The sequence below is a fragment of the Rhea pennata genome, chromosome Z (genome assembly GCF_028389875.1).
Source record: "Rhea pennata isolate bPtePen1 chromosome Z, bPtePen1.pri, whole genome shotgun sequence".
Lineage (NCBI taxonomy): Eukaryota > Metazoa > Chordata > Aves > Rheiformes > Rheidae > Rhea > Rhea pennata.
In genome coordinates, this window is record NC_084702.1 from 55,307,526 (window position 1) to 55,327,816 (window position 20,291).

The window sequence follows — 20,291 nt, forward strand, 5'->3', positions numbered from 1 at the left end:
TGTGGCTATATTCAGTGGCAAGCGAAGCAATCCTTAGTATGCTTTCAATGAAGTGTGCTGGGATTAGATGTAGAGGAAAGATGCTATAAATTAGTAGTGTTTTTGTTGTAACCCATCACTAACCTGGCTGAGCCTTCTCCTTATAAATACAACTTTCCAAAGTCACGTCCTGATCATGTGGTAGCCAATGGGTGTTTTACCTCTGAGACTTCATGGAGTTGTAGACGGAGTCCTAGGAAAGACTCTGCTCTCTTGTACTTGGAACAGATGTTTGCTGAGATGATAAACTACACAGAGCAAGCGAATGAAAGGCCTCAAATTTTGAAGATAGACACACACCCTGTAAAGCCATGAGGCCCTTTAATTAAATGAGAAGGCGGGGTTTATTGGTTTCTTTACCTCTGCTGCAAGGAGGTTCCTTCACGATCTGTGCTCTGTTGCAGAAGTCTAATATATTTATTTTTTAAAAAGGCTGGTGAAACTCTTATGCATTCAAATGTGTGGAGGTAACTGAATTACATGGCTGTAATTACCTTAAGAGCATCTGGTAAAAAGACCAATCACTATGAAATTTAACTATGAAGTTTGAGCTTAGTTGTGATTTTGTGCTCTTAACTTGGAGCTTTCAATGTATTTACAGCTTGGATACAACTTTTCTATTAATTTGAAAAGCAACATGTGCACCTTCTAATATCTGATATAAGGAAATGTTGACCTGAATTCATTGGCTATTATGTCTGTTTTTCTTTTACACTGTCAGCACAGAATACCAACACTTAATACATCCACTGTTTTGTCATATGTGGTTGACAGTTTAAAAGGCAAACAAAAATCCTAAAATTAATGGAAATCTCAGTCTGAGAGAGACTCCAAAGGGGTCATTTGCTTCATTCTCTGCACTGAAGTAGGGAGTAAGTCTGCATAACTAATCTCGCACTGTCTTTTAAACCTCTAAGAAGGAACACTTCTTGATCTCTGTGTACCTAGTGCGTCTTAGGGAAGAAATGATCTTTTACTGTTGCTTTTTCCTAATACCTAACCTAATCTTTGAAATGTCAGCTGATTTTTTTTTTTTTTTTTTTTTTTTTGTCTTGTGTTTGGAGAACAGTGGATCACTACTGTGTTTGCTGGGTTTGTAGTTGTTGGGTTTTCTTTGTTTGCTTTTAATAGTGCTCACGTTGCTGCACTTGAGCAATGTGAGGGAAGAGTTCAGAAGTATCCACAAGTATCCTAGTGGGCGAGATGGAAAAGAGGTATGGCAACAGAGCATGCTTTCGTCTCAGAAGACACTTTCTAAAGACTTGGTTAATGTTCTAACGGTTGGCTTAGCTCATTTTAAAGTGGTGGCATTGCTCAATAGATCAATAATTAGAACCTAGCTGGGCTCTAATTCTGGACCGAGCGGCCCCAGCTCCCTCATGTTTCCTCTTTGCTTTCCCGTTCCCCAGTCCGTTCGGGATACCGAGGAAGCCGCAGCCCTGCGCACCGTTGCAGCCGGTGCATCACCAGCGCTGAATCACGCGTGCAGTAACCGCCTCTCGAGTCTTGCTGACGGCAGGCGAAGCTCCTCATCCTCGCAGCGCTGCGCTGAAGTGCCGCGACGAGACCGGGCGGGCGCGCAGGGGGCGGCGGCGGCGGCTGCAGCCGCGCGGCGGCCGGGAGAGGGCAGCGCGCTCCGCCGCAAGGCGCCGCGGGCCGCGCCGGGGCGCCGCTCCCGTCCCGCTCGCGGGGCCCCGCAGCGCCGGCGCGGCCGCGTGGGCGGCCCGGTGCGGGCTCCTTCCCGCCCCCCTGCCCCGGGGCCGAGCAGCGCGGCCCTGCCTCGTCCCCGCGGGCTGCCGGCGCCGGGCGCCCGCTCCCGCCCCCCGCCGCGGGCTCCCGCGGGCGCGGCCCCGGCGGCAGCGGTGGCGGCAGCGGCGGCGGCAGCGCCGCGCTCCTCCCCCGGCGGCGGCGGCGCGGGCGGCCCCGGCGGCGGCGCGGGCCCGGTAACGCGGCGCTGCCCCCGGCGGCGCGGGCACCTGCTGCCGCGCAGCCCCTGGCGCCGGAGCCCGCGGCGCGGTAGGTGCGGGCGGGGGCGGGCGCAGCCCTGGCCCCCGCCGGGACGGTGCGCGCGTGGGTGCCACGGGCGGGCCCGGCCGCGCCGCGCCGCGCCGCGCCGCGGGGGAGCGCTTCGCGTGGGCGCGCTTCGCGTGGGCTTCAACCTGCGTTAGCTCCCGAACGCCCGAAAGCGAGCGGGGAGAGGGATTTTATGGCTGTGCATTTTTTTTTTTTTTTTTTTTAGTTTCTTGTTTTCCTTGAAGAGCCACTGTTTTCTGTCCCCCCCCCCCCCCCCCGCCCCCGTAGGTCTTGTACCTAGGTGGGTATGGTTGTATTTTTAATCATAATCATAAAAATGCTGGTATTTCTGAGCTGTAGTAAGTAGTGTTTTAACTGTTCCAACTGAGAATAATACGAAAGAAAGCTTTCCTAAATGTAAAATTCTGAAAAACAAAATTTAGAAATACCTCTTCATAGTGATTTGTTGTATTAACTTTAGTATGGGCAATTTAGAATTACGTAAGCTTTCAGCCTGAACATTGACTTTGTTTTAAAAAAGGAAAAGTTTGTAAAAAGCTTCATGTTTTTTATTGACTTATTCCTACTTCTGTTTTTGGTATTATATAAAAACACAGGTGGTTCTTCTTGTAAGTTGTTATGAAAATGCATGAACATGTTAAGAAGCCTAATGGATGACTTTTTTTTTTTTTTTTTTTTTTTTTTTAATAGGGATAATTCAATGTCTCTGCAGAAATAGGATTTCAGGAGTCATTTGAATGAGAGGGATTTTTCCACGTAGGTAAAAAATGAATTCTATTTTGAATATATATTGTATTATATATTTGAATATGTAAGTATAAAAAATCAACACATCGCAATTTTGTGAAAAGACTGAGTACTCAAGTGTTCTCTTCTTCCTCCAGGGCAGTGTTTGAATATTAAATACAGTAGTAGAAATGTTCACGTAGACTTAATGATTTATCATGAAATTTATCTGGTCTTCTCAGTTGATTCATAAATCAGGCTCTTCTGCCAATATTTTATCATATGTAACCCAGTAGTAGTCATCTTTTTTCTCAATCTAAAACTGTTGCTGTTATTCAGGAGAAGTTCCTGTCGTCTCCTCTGTGAATAGTTCCTTTATGGGGCTGTTTCAGAAGGAAAGGCTCACTGTTGTTTTATTCCGAGTAACACGTTAAACAAGAATTTGTACCAGGATATAGGGAGGATAGGTTATGACTAATATAGTGACTCAGAAGATCCAGTTCCAATTTTCAGCTTTGCTACCGGCTCTCTGCATGGTGTAATGTCGGTCAGTCAACATCTGTATGTTTTGATTTTTAGCTTATAGAAGAGGGGGATGCTGTAATCTTCAGGCAGGTACATGCTTTTTCTATGCCTACTACAAGTAAGTCTTTTAGGTGCTAACGTACTATCTAGCACAGCAAGTAATGGTTTTATTACAGTGAATGTTTGTGCCCAAGTATTAAATCTACAGAAGTCTTCATTTGTACTAGCTAACTTCATTTGCACCCTGTTAACTAGTTGAGCTGTATGAATTATCTTACAAGTTCAGCATCATTAAATAGATACTGAAAACTGTCAATAAACAGGTACTTCTTAGTGGAAGCTGCTTCTGTGAATATCAGAATTATATCTAATGACTTTGGTATCAAAAATGTATTTCTTATTCTTACCTACTGTAGAGTTTATTCAACCTTGCACATTAGCACATAATTATGTGATCAAATTTTGCTTGCACGATCATTTACATACTAGTTATAGTATCAATGAAGAAAGAAAAGCACCTTGATTCTGGGAGATAAGGCTGAATGAACAGAGATGGCAGCTTGGGAGAGTATCTGTTATCTATATGCCGAATAAATTTGGCATAAAAATAGTGATTGATCAGTAAACATGAAGCTATGCCATGACAATTTTCTGCTGCTTTTTAGTACATTGCTACACTCTAGGGGAGACAGCAAGAAGATTCTCCAGTTACCCATCTCAGATTCAAAACTGAAATTGTGGAATTGGTTTATGGACAACTAATACTGGGAGGGGAGTAGAACTAATTCTAGATCCTTGTTTGAGCTTAAGACCTTCACGTACACACTTGGAAGGAGGAAAGAAGCATTTTTGTGCAGAAGTGAGTTTTGTAGGAGGAAAAAATTTCGTGAAGAGCTTGTGAATTTGAAAAACCTAGGAAAATTTCCAGATGATAAGCCCTTTCCCCAACCCCTGTTCTCAAGAAAGATAATTCTAGCTGTGCGTGAATATGGACAGTAATTAACAGCAGTGTCATTAGACGAACAATGCATCCTCTCACTCTGATTGTTAGTTATAGCACTTCTGCGGACAGACCAGACTGAGTGGTGATGGAGTGTCATGGATTGTGTCAGAGTATATGTTTGAATGCATATATAAAACCAAAAATCTCTAGGTCCACTTCTTTACGTTTTACTGACAAAATAGCACAAGTACACACTCCTTAATGTATTTGTTGTGTATGAGAAGTATGTGAATGTTGTGGAGTACTTGTGAGAAATGGAAAACAAAAAGAACCTGGAATAAGGATTTCACAGGTTTTGCTCTGGCATAATGGCTTCGCTATATGTAAAATATGAAGTAATAATTTCTAAAAACTGCTACAAAAAATCTTCATTAAAAAAAAAAGTCTCTCAAAACTGTCATTAAAGGAATATTGGAGGTGAGACAGAAGTCTGAAAAAGGTATCAAACGGACTTAAGTTTGTTTTAGTGATTTTTTTACATATGTGTTAGTTTTCTTTTTGTCTTTAAGTAATGCATAAGCTGAGTTTTATATTTCTGAGTTTTCTATAATCTAGAGCTCCATTTTAATTTTAGATGAAATGAAAATGCTACTTTAAGAATGTTAACACAGGAATGCATAAAGAATCTGTTTTGACAACCTAAGGAACAGGCTTCTTTTTCTATGAGTCACTTTTCTAGAGTTGTTTTTGTATATTAAAACCCAAATCTATTTTTAAAAGTTTAAAAAATGTAACCCTTTTTGGAGACTTCTTATTTTCTCTGCAGAGAAGCACAAAATGGCTGTGGCTTTAACAAACTGAAGAAATACGATAGCCATGATTGGAGTGACATTTTTTTGGAGAAGATTTAAGAATTTGTCTCAGATTGTTGAAATGAGAGCTATATTAAAAGGCATTTGGGTACATTTCTCTTATTCACTTGTTAGAAAGAACAACTAATGTGTGGTGAAGTAATCAAGACTAATGCAAGCTGTTTCATTATAAATTTAATAGATAACGGTTTATTTTACCTCTTGCTCTGAATACTATTAGAAGGAAGTACACGTGTGTTCTTGCAGTTGCTAACTGACAGTCTTGCTTTGTTTACCCCCACGTTACAGATTTTTACGAGAAATAATCATCAAAATGAAAGATTATATCTAAAAACTTGGCTATAAAGTTACAAATCTCCAGATTTTGAAATGTAGTATTTATCATACCTTTATTTTCAGCTTGATACTTTTTTTTGTTGTTTGTTTATTTCCTCTAGGGTCTTTTAATTGGGTCCAGAGCAAGGATCTGCACATAAAAGAATGTTCTTTACCAAATTAGATCTGATCTCCATGCAATATGTCTTCTGGTGCTTTAGCAGCCGTGGCTGAGCTTTTTGACACACATATGTAGCTCTGATAGAATCTGTAAATCCCAAAACACACTTTAATTTGGTTGCTGTGTTTGTTGAAATGGAGCAGTTTGAACATTGTTAATGGAAACTTGCTGACTTATGAGTACTGTGCTGGAATCTCAATGTTTTTGAAGGGTATTAAGATACGACAGATATAAAAACAGTATGTTATCTATCAGGTGCTTTCACGTGGGCTGATATAGCACTTAGCTTATAGGGATTATTGCATGACAAATAATGAGAGCAATGATAACAGTAGTACATAACACAGTAGAGGTTATTTTAAAATGCTTGTGCTACTGGATTTTTACAGTGCACGAGATATTCTGCTTAGAAACCGATACTACTTTTTAAAGCAACACGAACACTTGACATGCCTACTTACCTTCTAGTGGCCTCTGAGTGGGATGTACCCGTACTTTCTTGCTGCTCTAGGTGATCAGAAATCAAAACTTAATGTTCTTGTCTTAATGGTAGTAAGGTAAATGTAATTCTTAGTGTTTTATAGACATGAGTCTAAATAGGGCCACGATTTAAAAAAAAAGGTGGGGGGGGGGGGAAGGAAAGGAAGAATTAAATTCTTCAGGCACCTTCAAAGGGTCACTAGTGGTTTATTTTTATAGCTTGACAGTTTTGACTTTGTCATTTGTTTTACAGTACGTGAAGTAGCCATAGCTCTGTGGTACAAGGGTGTGGGATTGTTCTCCAGAAGGAGAATGTAGGGAGTAGGGTCTAAAGATCTCATGTTTTGTTAACTTTGAAGTGATCTGTGAAAGAGAAATGTGAAACATATTTTATACTGCTACTTTATACTTTGTAGCAATTTGCAAGGCTTATGCAACCTGTAGCCTGGTCCTACTTAATGATCCTTGGGGGCTTGTGATGACAGCACTGGAGCCCTGAGTTAAGGCTGTATGAGTCCGGCAGTCTGGTCACAGAACAGAATCAAAGCCTCAGTCCTGTTTTCACATACTGTGCTCCTTTCTCCCGCAGTTATACTCCTTGTTTACATGGAAGAGGAGAAAGTCAAACTGTGAGTTGGAAGCCAGGTTACTCCTAGGATCCAGAAATATCTTTTGTGTGTGTGTGTGTGTCTAGGAAAATGCTGATGATGCACAGTAGATGCTAGGACAGTCCAATAGTAGTCACAGAGGATGTGGAGGGAGAGTATTTTAGCTGCTGAAAGGTCACCTTGTCAACCAGCAGAAATGTCTTTATGCTGAAATTTATGTAATGGTTTCCCTTATCTAATTTCTTCAGTGTGTACAGAGTGAAAAAGTTTGATAGCTGGCAAATTTTCTGTTAAAATGCAGTTAGGCTGGTCTCTAATGCTTTTATTTTCCAGTAGTATATTTTCTTCTTCTGATCTTTCTAACATTGACCTGTCTTGATAGTTGGGGAAACTATTTTATAAAATGCTAAAATCTGTAATGTTGAAAGAAAATGGATACGTAAGATTCCCACAATTGACATCCAAGAAATAAAATATTGGGAGAGGAAGAGAAAGGTGTTGGAGGGATTATTGAAATACGTTGCATCTTTTGATAAAACACAGCTGTAGTTGTGGATGCTCATGTTGATAAACTTGACCTGGCCAGGAGACCAGAAATAGTATTTACCACATAGTCAAATGGGAAACTAGAGATTTTGAAAATTATTAGGTAAATTATTATGTTTTAAAGGTTGTGTATTCTTTGTTGCACGTTTACTTCTGCTTGCCTGAAACCTATGCTGCAAGTCAAGTCTCTGCAGTTTGCAGCACATCACAACAAATGCTTCCATTACATTTCCTGCTAAATTGAATCAAACTGGAAGCTGAAAAGGTTTTTTTTCTGTCTGTTGATGAATTCAGCTTCTGCGGAAATTGTGTGGGCTTGATCTTTGTGGGCAGTGCGTGAAATTGGACCTGTTTGTCTGTGAGATGCCAGTCCTGCCGGTTTCTGTGTCAGGGGCACAGCTGTCAGAGGAGCAGATCAAGTTCTGCTCTGTGAAGTGATGTGTATCCACAATGTCAGGGAACTGAACCTGGAGCCTGTACTCGGTGTACAGAGAAACTGCTCATTAGGGGCTTAGAGCACTTGTCTCCATTGCATCTGCCAGAGCCTGGAGAACCTGCTGCATTGTGAATTCAGCAGTCCTCTCCTGTGCAGAGGAGGTGAGTGGTAGGGTAGCAGGCGATGATATCTCGTTCAATTCTTTAGTCTGAAATGGAGATTGCAGAACAGCTGCTCAGTTGCCTAAGCTGAGTATTTCCTCTCCATGTGTATCCTTTTCTTCCTCTTGCCCCTCCCAGTCACTTCCAGCGGCTAAGCACTGGATGGAAGAAAGACGTGAATCGTTTGTGTAAAACCTTTTCTTAACAACTGGCACTCTAAGAGTGACAGTTCTGAAAAGCAGAATTGTTTACTTAGTCTTGTATGTTGGTATTCATGGGAAGCAAAAGCAGGATCAGTTTGCTATCCCTTTGCATCTAGAAAACATGGTTACAAGGGAGTTTGTCAGGGGAGTGCATAAAGGAAATAGTGAGCATATTTCGAAGTGATCATAGCTGGTGTTCAACATCTAATGTCTTCTGAGTGCTATATGAAAAAATATTGATCATTTCAGATGACCTAAATGCTCGTTTTATTTGTCCATTCAGGGTCAGTAGTGAGCTAGGTGCTTCATATTTCAGAATAGAGAGCTGAACCCCCAGAGGAGCAACATAAAGGAAGGCTGAGGGACCTGAGGTTAAGATGGCATAATATCTCTAGTGAATTGTTTTTTTATTGTCCAATATAAAAGGATTTTATTGTCCTGATAGTACAATGATAATGCAGGCCCTTCCTCTGGGAGTTATACTTTCTCATGCACACTTGCAGTAGAATAGGAAGACTGCAGGGATGCCTACTGCCTTCATCCTTTCTTTGAGACAGATATTTGCATATGCCTCTTGAGGCTGTGGGGATCAAGATAGTCATTTAACAGAAATAATCAAAAATAAGTCTTGTTCTGTTGGCATGGCATAATGATTTGAGTTCATATTTTGCAGAAGACATGATGGAGCTTAATCTGGATATCTTTCTTTAAAGAGGGAAAGCCATTGCTGTTGGAAGGATTTTTCTATAGCAAAATAGAGCAATGGTGTAAAACAGCTGGCTGGCATGTAGCAACAGAAGAGCAGTTGTGTTATGTCTTTCATTTCAGCCTACCATTAAATTATGCCCATGCCCTTTATGTTTGTAATCTGTGTGTGATGGTAATTGTGAGCTGGTGACAGGTCCAGAGTAGAAGTTTATGTGTTTCATCCGTTCTGTAATGTGACGCTTCTGAAAAGCTCCACCTTGCAATTTTCCTTGTGGACTTAATGTTATAGCTTTAGTTTCTCTTGTAACCAGGTTTTCTTCTGCAAACAGGAGTGTGCTTCAAATGCTGCTGCTGTCAAGGTTATATTCAGGATTCTGTAACTACAGAGCTTTGTCTCTGTCAGTTAGAGTGAGACACCTCGGAGTCAGCCGAAGACTTCTTCCTCCATGTGCTGAAAATATGAAACCCCTCTGTCTGAGTCTAGCTGCTGACTACACTGATTGGATTAGTGTTTGCCTGATACTCTTTTCTTACAATATGAAAATTTGTTTTTGGCTGAATGTTTGTGGCCAATGATTTTTTTTAAAAGGGTTTCGTCTTTTGTGTTAAAATTGTACTGAAGTCAAACCACAAGAATGTAGCTATTTGTGAATGCTGATGAATTGACAGGCCTTTATTAATGCCATGAGACATTTATTAACAATCTGTGTGTTTTAAAAGGAGTGTTTATTAGGGGTGAGGGGTGTTCATTTTTGGTTTTTATGGAAGCTGTGCATATGATTTTCCCAGTTTGTAGGAAGGGAACTTTTCAAATCCTATCTGACTCATGGACAGGTTATACCTATGCATTAACAAGCTATGTGCTGCACAACCATGTTGTTCTTGGAAACTTTTCAACAGTAAAAACAAGGCCACATCTGAGCTGAGACAGCCTCTTAAGACAGACTCCTTTTTGTAGCCTCTTTTAGTAAATGGAAGATGATTAGTGCACAGTTGTTGAACCCACCTTGCCATTCTAAAGATGTGAAGTTACTTCTGGTATGCTTTTTCTCATTTGTCAGGAATGTTATATTTAGGATATGAATTTTGAGGATGTAGTGAGTTTGAAATACAGTATTAGAAACCAGTGCTATAATGATTGTAATAAAAGTAACTCCACTGATTTTTTTCCTACCAGTAGCTTGCTGTTTAGGTATCTAAGGCAACCTGCCTTGGAGGTACCTTCTGTGAAGTTACTAAAACATTACTAAAAAACTGATACCAGATGCTTGGGATGTTGATGTGAGTACAAGGTTGCTACAGCTACATCTCTAAGTCAAATTTAAAGTTCTTTCCTTTGCCTCTAGAGATAAGAAAGGCTACATACAATTCACAGTACTTCATTTGCTGCAGCTGCAAATGTCTCAGTGGCTTGGGCTCAGCTGTCTGCTGACCTATTTTGTTTACTGTGTCTATTGTGTGAAAAGCACACAGCATGTTAGCTAAAACCAGCCACCCCTCCTCCAGCATTATACAGGCATCATTATACCAGCATTTCCTCATTTGGGGGAAATTTAGATCAACTGGATATCTAAGTTTAGTATCCTTTATTTCCTTAATCCTGGAAGATGTTAGCTTAGTTTACAACCTTGAAGGGGATATAGTAATATTAATACCTCCTGATTCGGAGTGTAATAACTTCACTCGTTTATTCTGTTTCTAGATGCCGTGACAATGGAGTTGAGCTGCACTGAAGTACCTCTTTATGTAAGTTCTACAACATTAGGCTTCTGCCCTGAGAGTCGCTTTCTTTTGGATAACAGCTCATTCAGAAGCAGAATGAATGAAACCAAAAACCATTCTCTGGTTGTCTGAGACTTCAGACTGCTGAATGTGACTGTGTAATGCAGGCATGTGTGGGGATGATGTTTTCAGTACTGTGATTCACTTCTCTGAAGTAAGTTTAAAACTGTTTTCCATTTATGATAATTATTCTCTTCTTCAATACTCTCAATTTCAGTTTTCAAAAATAGAGATACAGTCTGTGAAGAGGCAACACTCACTTTCTAGTTTTCCATGGTTTACAGCTGTGTTTTTTTCTATAAAATTCAAAATTACCATTCTTGCCACTTCCTTAAAGCATAAATTCTTATCTAATCTCAAAAAATGAGTAGGTTGAAATTTGTTAATCAAATGGAGTTTTTCTGTGAAACTTGCAGTGATTGGATAAAATAGTTGAACTCAGAAGAGTTCAAAAACTGTTGTTAACAGAAGTCAGAATGTGCATGGTAAAATTTAGTTACTGGGTCCTTTAATTGATATGTGAGTATGAGAATTAAAACTTTGGCAGTCCAGTCATTATTATTAACAATAAAACATGGTTGTCTTCTCTAGGCTGCTCTGCCTTGGTTTTCAGCTAGAGTGGTAGCAGGGATATGTGAATGTTGGTGTCTGTGAGGATGGTGGGCGGGGGCCAAAAGGGTAGTGAAATGCAAAAGAAGACAAAACTATTAACTACTTATTGTGATTAAATGAGGATGGAGAGGGAGGAGTGTAAATCATCTGTACCCTGGAGGCTTGAAAGAACATAGAATTACTAACCCATCAGCAAGAGTTTTTGTTGTATTTGTCATCTTGGCAGTGGGAACCTTAGGCTGGAAAAAATTATGTGCAGTATCTTTAATGGCAAAAAAGGCAGAAGGAGATTAGTGAGGCCTGTTTATGTGATGTCAGTTGTATGTGAGGTCTTAAAAGTAAGTTTTTGAAGGAAAGAATAATCAAAGACATGGCAGTAATAGATAAAATTCAACGTGTTTTTATCATAGGTGGCTCTATTAGCCTAACCCAATACCTTCCAATGGTAGATAACTGACCATTTATCTAAGAGCAGTGGAATGGGCTTAATCTGTCTAGTTGCAAGTGAAACATTTGATCTCGTATCTCACAGGAAATTCTTACATAAGATAGAGAAGATGGAGATTAGTATTGTAACTGTAAGACAAATAAGGAATTAGATAAATGGAGTAGAGAAAGAGATATTACAAGTGATACTCCTGAAGGATCAGACTTGAGGCCAGTTCTGCTTAATATTTGATTATAACCCTGATGTGAGAGCCAGGTGTATGCTCATGAAATATGTATATATTTGTAGATATCATAATATTGGTAGGTATTAGTTAGTACTGAGCAGAATTCAGTTATCACAGGGGCAGACTGAATTTTCTTACATTTTGTTTACTCCAGTTAATAAGATCATGATACATTTGGAGACTAATAAATAATAAACACACTATAAACTAGGCATTCATTAGATGGAAGAGAAGAGGACTCAGGGTGTATTAGACAGCAGTAGGATGACTGAGGTGAAAATATGATTTTAGCTGGGAACATGTATGCTAAGCTTTGCACTAGTGAAAGAGTGTATCAGAACTGAGCTTTAGTAAGTTGCTGGTTGTCATCCGCAGCCTCACACCAGTCACAGTGGGCAAATCCCAGACGAATCTCTTAGCTTGCAAGAAACCTGAGGAGTGTTTTGCAGTTATACAGTCAACAATTTATTTCCTTGTGAGGGAATAGGGTGAAGTGGTGAGGTGGCAGCTTTCTGGGAGGCTTGTAGAGATTCTCTGAAGCCATAATGGTGAAATGTAAACTTCCAAAGATGCAGCAGGAACATCTGCCATGGCTGGCAGCTTGGGTAAGCCCCAGAAGCTGTCACTCAAGTCATTTCTGATCAGTCTCCTACATTTTGCATGGGAGAGTGTGGGGGAGATGTGTGACTGTGAGAAGAAGGGTGTGCAAGTCTTTCAGGGCTTTTGCAGGGAAGTGCCTGTGAGAAAGATGAAAAGTTGTCCCTCAGCCTTCATCTAAAACTTGAGTATTTGGCAGACGTTATAATGAGCATCTGGGACTGATCAGGTTATTCTGGTGTGGCCCACTTCTGTGCATAGTGGAAGACAGCAGCTGCAATTTCGCATCTTCAGAATCTTGCCAGTCACAATATTGTTCCTAGCCTGAGTACTTCTGAGCGTGCCTGGGAAGACTGAAGAGGTCTGTCTCTTTTGAAGGTATCCTTGAGTCAAGGCACTTCTTTTCTCTTACTTAGGTCCAATTACTTATTCAGTTTTGGAAACACCTTCCAGCAGCTCCACCTTTATTTACATGACATTGCTGGAGAACACAATCAAGTCAATATTTAAATTAGACATGAAAGTCCATTCTGATTGTGAAACTCTTTGGAGAGTTTACTTTAGACAGTTCTCTGGCTAGCTGAGCTCATCTAAAATTTAATGAATGTTCATTGGTAAGAAAGGATAGAGAAAGTATCTCTCAGGCTCTGAGAGAATATGACAAATATTTGCATTTGAATTGATTCAAGTATTTCCAGTCCCTTTCAAAATGGATAGTGGAACTACAGAGTAGAATGTAATGACAATTGTATACTGCTCCCATGCAACCGGACAAATGTCAGCATCAAATTATAGCATGCTAATTTCCACAGAAATAAAATGGACGTTAGTCTTAAGTCTTTTGTATTCAATCTGTCAGAACAATCTTTCCATGAAAATGGTCAAAAGGTAGAAAATAGCCCTTCCCTCCAGCCTGTGTAAAAGCATAGGTTTATGTTCAAGAGAGAGATCTACCACACGCTAGGCCCAAAGTTAGGATACTTTTCATGCTGTTTTCAAGTGTTCTTTTCATCTCTATCAACTGGATTTTACACCCCTTGAAATTCCAAGAATGTCTGTATGATAGGTGTGTATTTCATGTAAATTATCTGAGAATATCTGCAGCTCTGTGTTTATAATACACTTGCTAATATTTTTAAAGATTATATGCAAGATACTTTAATGATTTGATATATGTGAACAACCATTATAAAGCTGGAAAATGTACACAGCACTGTCGCACTTTATCAGTACTGAATTTCTTCGCAAATCTATCTGGTCAACTGAGTGACCACTGTTTATTTTTTGTTACATAAAAACAAATATATTCAGAAAGCTTAAGGTCTTCGCTGGGTAATATGATTTTTGTGAAATATAATAAAAATATTTATGAAATTACTTAATCTCAAAAATGCATTATTTTAATACACTTTTCCTCATAGGTAGTTTTAGTGGCAGCAATACGATTGAAATCTAGTTATAACACACATAAATGTCATGGTTTAAAAAATAAATGGTAATGAAACAGAAAATTAAATATTTCAAGCACGTGTTTTTCAGTTAATTTGAGGAGTCTGTTTCCGGCTTCTAGACAGCAAAATACTGGTAACCACATCACGAAATTATTCCTTATAAGCCAGTCTAATTTTCAGGATTGACTAGCCACAGAGAAACTGATACATAAATAAATATACTAATATCATACATATCGTTTCTTCTTTCAATACTAATGATATATTGTTTAAGTGAACTTGAACTTGAATTTAAATAGCTTTCTCCCTCTTCAAATATGTTTGTATTTTTTAACTCGTACAAATGAAATTATATTTATCTGGCCCTTTCTGTAAGGGGAGCAGCAAGCTGAGTCTTTCAGTTTTGCAGTATAGTAAAAACAGTATGTGGAATGAGACCATACTGTCTTTAGGCAGCTGCTAGTATCATTGTAGACCCCCCCCCCCCCCCCAAAAAAAAAAAAGGAAAAAGAAAAAAAAAAGTTATGAAAAAGTTTTTTGAGATGAAAAGCAACGTATTTCAAAAAGCACTTTGAATATATTAAAAATTTAAATGTGATGGTTGTTCCTGCTATTGAAAGCAGTTGCTGGTGTGGAAAAACAAATCTCTCTTGTAGAAAAGTCCCTCCGTATTTAATGGTAAGAAATGTTAGTGATCATCAACATTGATCTTTGACATTGGCGAAGAAATATCCTGCTGCTGTGGGGCAACCAGACTGTGGAAGCAGTCAGCTTTCAGGAGGAGGAGATGAGTGATTTCAGGGAAGTCTGTAGATTATTCTTTACTGAGAGCCTGCCAAATGTTTCTCTTAGGAGTAGTGGAGAGAAGTATAGAGATGCTGAGTCCAAGAGGATATCCACAGCAATTCCATGTAGGCATCACAGGGTCCTATTCTTCCAGTGGGAATGTTGATTCTATCTTTCCAGAGGAATATTTAGATGTTAGTTCTCTGAGAAGAGGCAAGGGCATGGGCTCCAAGCTCTGAGGATCAAGATCTACCAGAAAAGAAAAATTCTATTTGGCCTTTCCCTCCTTATGATGTTAACTCCCCTTTATTGTACGTTGCTTGCTAGTTCTCAAAATGCATTTTCCTAAGATACCAAATTGTCCTGCCTGTAACCATCTCTCTCACTGGAGTCAGCCAAAAATGCTTGAGATCAAAACTTACATTTAATTTCTCGTATACTGATATACCCAGTCTGTCCCTTTTACTAACTCTCCTAGATGTTTGTGTGAGTTTGTTCTTGTTTGGGGTTGGGGTTTGTTTCCCATGCTAATACAGCTGCTTTGGTGATGTGTAAGCCCCAAGGCGGTCAGAGTGCTTATATATTTGCTGTTTAGCATTAACGTATTGAAGTAGCCCTATAAACTGTGACAGGGCGGCGGGATTTCCTCTCGCTGGATCAGGGAGGGCTGAACTTGGCTCTCGCTGCAGGAGGGCGGGATGTAGCACCAAGCCGTTTGCAGCTGGAGACTGTCTGAGCGCCTTGAGAGTTTCCCACCTTGCAGTAGGTCAGCACTACTCTTTGGCTAGATCAGGCTATGGGACCAGCTCAGCTTTGGCAAAATGAGTTTTTGTTAATGTGTCAACAGCTGTTAGGACAGCACTCATTGAAGTATTATTTAAAAAGTTGAATTAGTAGTTTTAGCAGTCATCTTTGACCTGTAATTCTCCTGTGATTTTTTTATAATTTTACAACTTCAGTCCATTTTAAGTCTTCCCTCTTTCCTTTTGCTAAATAATAGTTCTTTATTACCCATTGAAGAGTCTTGGCAGATAAAGTTTATAGGAGAATAAAGAAACAACTCATTAGAGATGGTCCAAAATTTTCATGACTCAAATTTTCTTGCAGAAAAGTTGATTTAGTTCTGAAAAATGTTGATGTACTGAAAGAATGATTACTAATGGGAAAATTTGAAATGGTATTTCGTATTTTTGCATTTAAAAAGTAGACTAGTTGTATTTCTGTGTTTTGGCTTAATGATGGTATTTATAGCTTTCCAGAGACAAACTAAAAATTTAGTTATCCGTCTTTGTCTCTTACCTCTTTCTTTTAACTTCAAAATATGTTATCTGTTTGAAAAAGTGTATGGGGATATGTGCGTTAGAGCAAATATGCTTGCCTCCTCCTATTTCGTTTGTTTAAAAAATAGTTATTTTACAATAATAATGGTATTTTAAATTATAACAAAAGCATATGCAGTGTGCCAAAATTGTGAAGTTCTTTTAAAGGATTCTTTCCCCCCACTTTTCTTTTTTCTTTCCAGCACTTCTCTTCCTCTGTCTTTACAGAGTTTGCATGCTTATGCCTGTTCTTTGCTTGTCCTGCTATTTGTTTGTTTGAGTCAGTGATTCATTCTTGACAATGACATATAGGCTTAGTTCTCTCTGTTTTAGGAATCTATATTTTCCATTATTGTAATATTTTCAATGCCTAATGATCTTTATAATGCACTGTTCTTCACAGTGCTCTTTTTGTAGTCATGAAACGTTACTTCACTTCATTTACAAAGTAGGTTTGAGGTGCTGTAAGTGTGGTAACAATCCTAACACAGAACAAAGGTGTGGTGAAGCAGGAACTCCAGATTTCTGAAATCCTGGTTTAGTGCTCTAAATGGGGCAGCATCCTTCCTCTGTAGCCTGTCTAGATGTTACATATTTTGTGTGAGGAGATCTGCTTTGCTTGAAGATGCATGTCGACTGCTTCTAATATATGGCATATCAAAGGCTTGGGTGCATCCTATCTCATTTATGGTGCCAAAGATAGGAGCACGGCTGCTTCAGACACTCATTGCAGTCAGTGGAGGGTGAGAAGGGCACATCCAGGGGTTGCATCAGAGTTTGGGCAGGCAAAGCGTGTGCTCGGGCATGAGGAACCATAGGGACTGGGCTTGGGGCTCCGGGGAGTCACGTGGGGACTAGAGAGTGGGGGGAATCATGGCTGAAGGCTGTTTCCACGAGCATCTGGAGCACCTGAAGCAGCAAGTCCTGAATTCAGATGCTAGTTGTCTGCATGTGCAAATGCCCTGTCTATACTAACATTTTCCTTCTCTGTTACCCTTGTGGGAACTTGGCCTCAGTAGCAGTGATGGAGGAGTAACATGCTGCCTTAGCTGACCTCTCGGACAGACTTGTTCTCAGCAAGTTGAGATGATAATGTGGTTTCCCTGCTGCCAGTCATTGGCAGCCTCTCTGCACTATTTTAAATGTTATTGCTGGTCCAAAAGCTTGACTTTCTTTGAGAGGAGTGCAAAACTAAAAGTTATCCTAGTGTAGGCAAGACAGAATCTGGCTGCTTTTTTTTTTTTTTTTTTTTTTTTTTTGCATGCAGGATGCATATAGCCTGTCCCTACAAAGTCATGCCAGTGTTAAAAGCTATCTCAGTTAATTATTTCTTGGAGCTATGATATTTGATTTCCTTCTATCATTAAATAACAGTTTCAAAGTGCTTTTGATCTTCTGTTACCTTTTCAAAGGGTGTACCCTCTCTTCAAGGGTGCTTGGGCAAACACCTGGGCTACAGCCAGGTTCGATAGCATATTCATTATTTTCTTATTCCGAGATATTTTGGTTCCTCAAAGATGAGCTGGCATAATTCTATGGGGCCTGGTTGAAAACACGATGACTCTGTGTGCGCACAGATAACTTGATAGTAGAAGGTATTTGGGTAAGATTTACTTAAGATTAGTCATCTGTTAAATCTTTCTCCAAAAAGTAACAAGGAGAAGGGATGAGAAAGTGAAATAAGGGACCTACTTCATACCCATGGGGCCCTGAGAACAGCAACAGCAAATTCCAGGACTGAATTTTAGGGTTCTTCAAAGCAAAGGCTGCCATATGTGTGGAGAGTTTAATTACTTGGGTTTCTATGGGTAAGAAACAAGGCAAAACAAAATTTACTCTAAAAGGCTTTAGTTTGCAGGGAAGCTCATTTCATTATCAGGTAAATAAAGTTATAAGGCAGTAGACACTGCCCAAGGAAAGAAGCAGGGGAGCTCAGTGCAGCCAGCTCCCTGTGATCATCCTGCCTTCCCCCACTGCTGACTTACATCCACCCCTGTTGATGTAGCTGTGGTACTATTGCACCAGCTACACACTTGACAGCAGCAACATTGAAGAAAAAAATCATTACAGTTTCGCAGTGTATATTTACACAAACTGTTTCCAGGCCAGTTTCAAAATATTAATGGCTGTTCTTATAGCTGAGTCAATTAAAGGCATTTATAATTTTATTTTCATACGAAGTATAACTGGGTTTAGATTAGGAACTAAAGTCCTCTTGAAAAGTTCATAAAGTAAAGGATGGCAGAATATTCTTTTTGAAAGAGAATTTCAATGTATATCCAGAAACTGGATTAACGTGGTACTTGGTCAGCAACTTCTATTTGTGCTTTTTTTTTACCTTTGTGGTGAGATTTTCCAGAGTGCTCAGTGTTGATTAATGTTTCTCTTAACTGAAGGCAGTGGTAAAGTGCAATTGGATGTTCACATAACCCTGAACTCTTCTGAAAATTTTGAATTCTGCACTGACATCTATGGAAAGAAGGATTAAGTAAACAGGTTTTTATTTGTACTCTAGCAATATGACCAGCAGTAATTTGAGCATATCTTCCCCTCTAATGGAAAATGTTTAGAGGTCTGTAGGCACAGGGACATTGAAAAACACTCAGTGAGACGATTAAAAGTTATGAGTCATCCTGTTTGGCAGATAGAAATTCCAAATGATTTTCTAAAGTATGTTAGCTGCATACCTAGTTAGAGCTAGAGGGAAAAATGAGGTGTAATTCTTATCCTTCTTTACAAATGCATAGGTTTCAAGTGCATGAGATTTGGAAGACAGAATTAATAGAAATAATTCAGCAGTGTATTTTATTTGGTAAATGTGATTGTTCAAAATGGCATAGGATTCTCCTGTGCTTTTGCATGGGGTAGTAGGTAGTAGCACATAGGGCACCTAGTAGCTGGTCACCTGCTTAGCAAAGTTGTGTTCCTTCCTAGTTTTTCCATGCTGCACTAAGAAGAATTGAGAGGGCAAGAGGAGTCAAAAGGGATAGAGTTTCCCACAGGAGGATGCAGCAGTTTAGTTTCTTCTGCCCTTGCCATGTGCTTGATCTCTTCTGGCCAGCACTTTTGGGAAAGAAACCTTCTACCTTGTCTTGCCTGTCCCTTGCTTTTGTGTTCTGTACTATGGGAGCAGGGGAGAGAGGCCTTTTGCTGCATTAGAGCTGACCGCATCCTGGTCTCTGTGCTCAGCCACTGAAGTTGGTTGAACCAACTGAAGTCACGGTCTTAGTAGATAGTGATTTTGAAAAAAATAACAACGACAAAAAAAAATGGCTCAAAACGTATAATGTGCGTCAGGCTTCCAACTTGGAAGCTCAGAGCTATGCTCGCCGGCCAGATTGAGTCACTGCTGGCTGGAGTCAGTGAGTGTTTTGCTGCTGGCCCCGTGCGAGGCAAGCCAGGCCCGTGGTGGGCAGATCACTTGCTGTGCGCACAGGGGAGCCTGCACAGTGGTCGGCCTGTGCTTGGACGCGTAGCAGCTGCCGGAGCGATACACTGAGGAAATGCATTTAAAACAATGAGTTCTATTTTAAAAGATAACAGGGAAAAGGGTGGGTGCTTCAAGGCGCGTCCATTAGCAACTGGATCATTTTTTTTCTATGGTGTATTGGGTTTTTTTCCTCCTTTTTTTATTTTGCTACTTAGTTCTATAGATGACCATTTTTCTGGGCAGAGTCTATATGCTTGTGTTTGTACAGTGCCTGCAGTAGTGGAGCCCTGATGTCACCCAGGACTCTTAGCAGTGTCCTGAGAATAATAAGTAATCTGCTCTATCTATTTTTCGTCAAGTAGATTGGAAAAGGTAACTCCTCTTTTGTTTCAGTTAGTAATGTCAGAATATATGTTCACTTTCTATTAATAAGCCTTATGGTGGAAGTTTTCTGACCTGTATTTGTGAACAGCACACTCCCAAGCTTCCTAATTCCTCTGTTTTATATTTAAATTTATATGATTTTACACACCAAGGTAAATTGTGTTGCTGTTGACAGCAAGCTATTGAACAATGTTTTAATGACAAACCAACAAAAATGTTAATGTGTTTTGATACCATGTAGTGCTTGTTTTTTTATTTTTTTTTCCGCTCTGATAAAGACATATAGACTATTTTTATTTCCATCAGGCAGTTCCAGAATTAGAAGGCATCTTGTTCTGCACAAGTATTGATTACTTTGCCTCTTGGGAGTCTGAAAGCTTTATTCTACCTTTCCTGTTGTCATAGTCTGTTGATGCACTAAACACAGCTTTAAGAGTTCTAGTGGCAGATTAAAAAAAGAAATTATGATCATGTGATGC

General features: G+C 39.8%; 1 protein-coding gene across 7 annotated transcripts in view; it reads left to right on the forward strand.

The window, feature by feature from the left end:
* The first annotated feature begins 1,970 nt into the window (after window positions 1–1,970).
* ARHGEF28 (Rho guanine nucleotide exchange factor 28) overlaps window positions 1,971–20,291 on the forward strand; it is a 130,590-nt gene continuing 112,269 nt past the window's right edge. For 2 of the 7 annotated variants that reach the window (XM_062599010.1, XM_062599017.1), the window contains exons 1-4: window positions 1,971–2,055; window positions 2,764–2,829; window positions 3,379–3,414; window positions 10,480–10,523. In XM_062599010.1, coding sequence (XP_062454994.1) covers window positions 2,811–2,829; window positions 3,379–3,414; window positions 10,480–10,523 — 99 coding nt within the window. In that variant the 5' untranslated portion in view covers window positions 1,971–2,055; window positions 2,764–2,810. Of the gene's footprint in view, window positions 2,056–2,763; window positions 2,834–3,378; window positions 3,415–10,035; window positions 10,059–10,479; window positions 10,524–10,584; window positions 10,714–20,291 lie in introns of those variants that run through there. The other 5 variants (XM_062599011.1, XM_062599013.1, XM_062599014.1 and 2 more) reach the window with 5 other exon arrangements.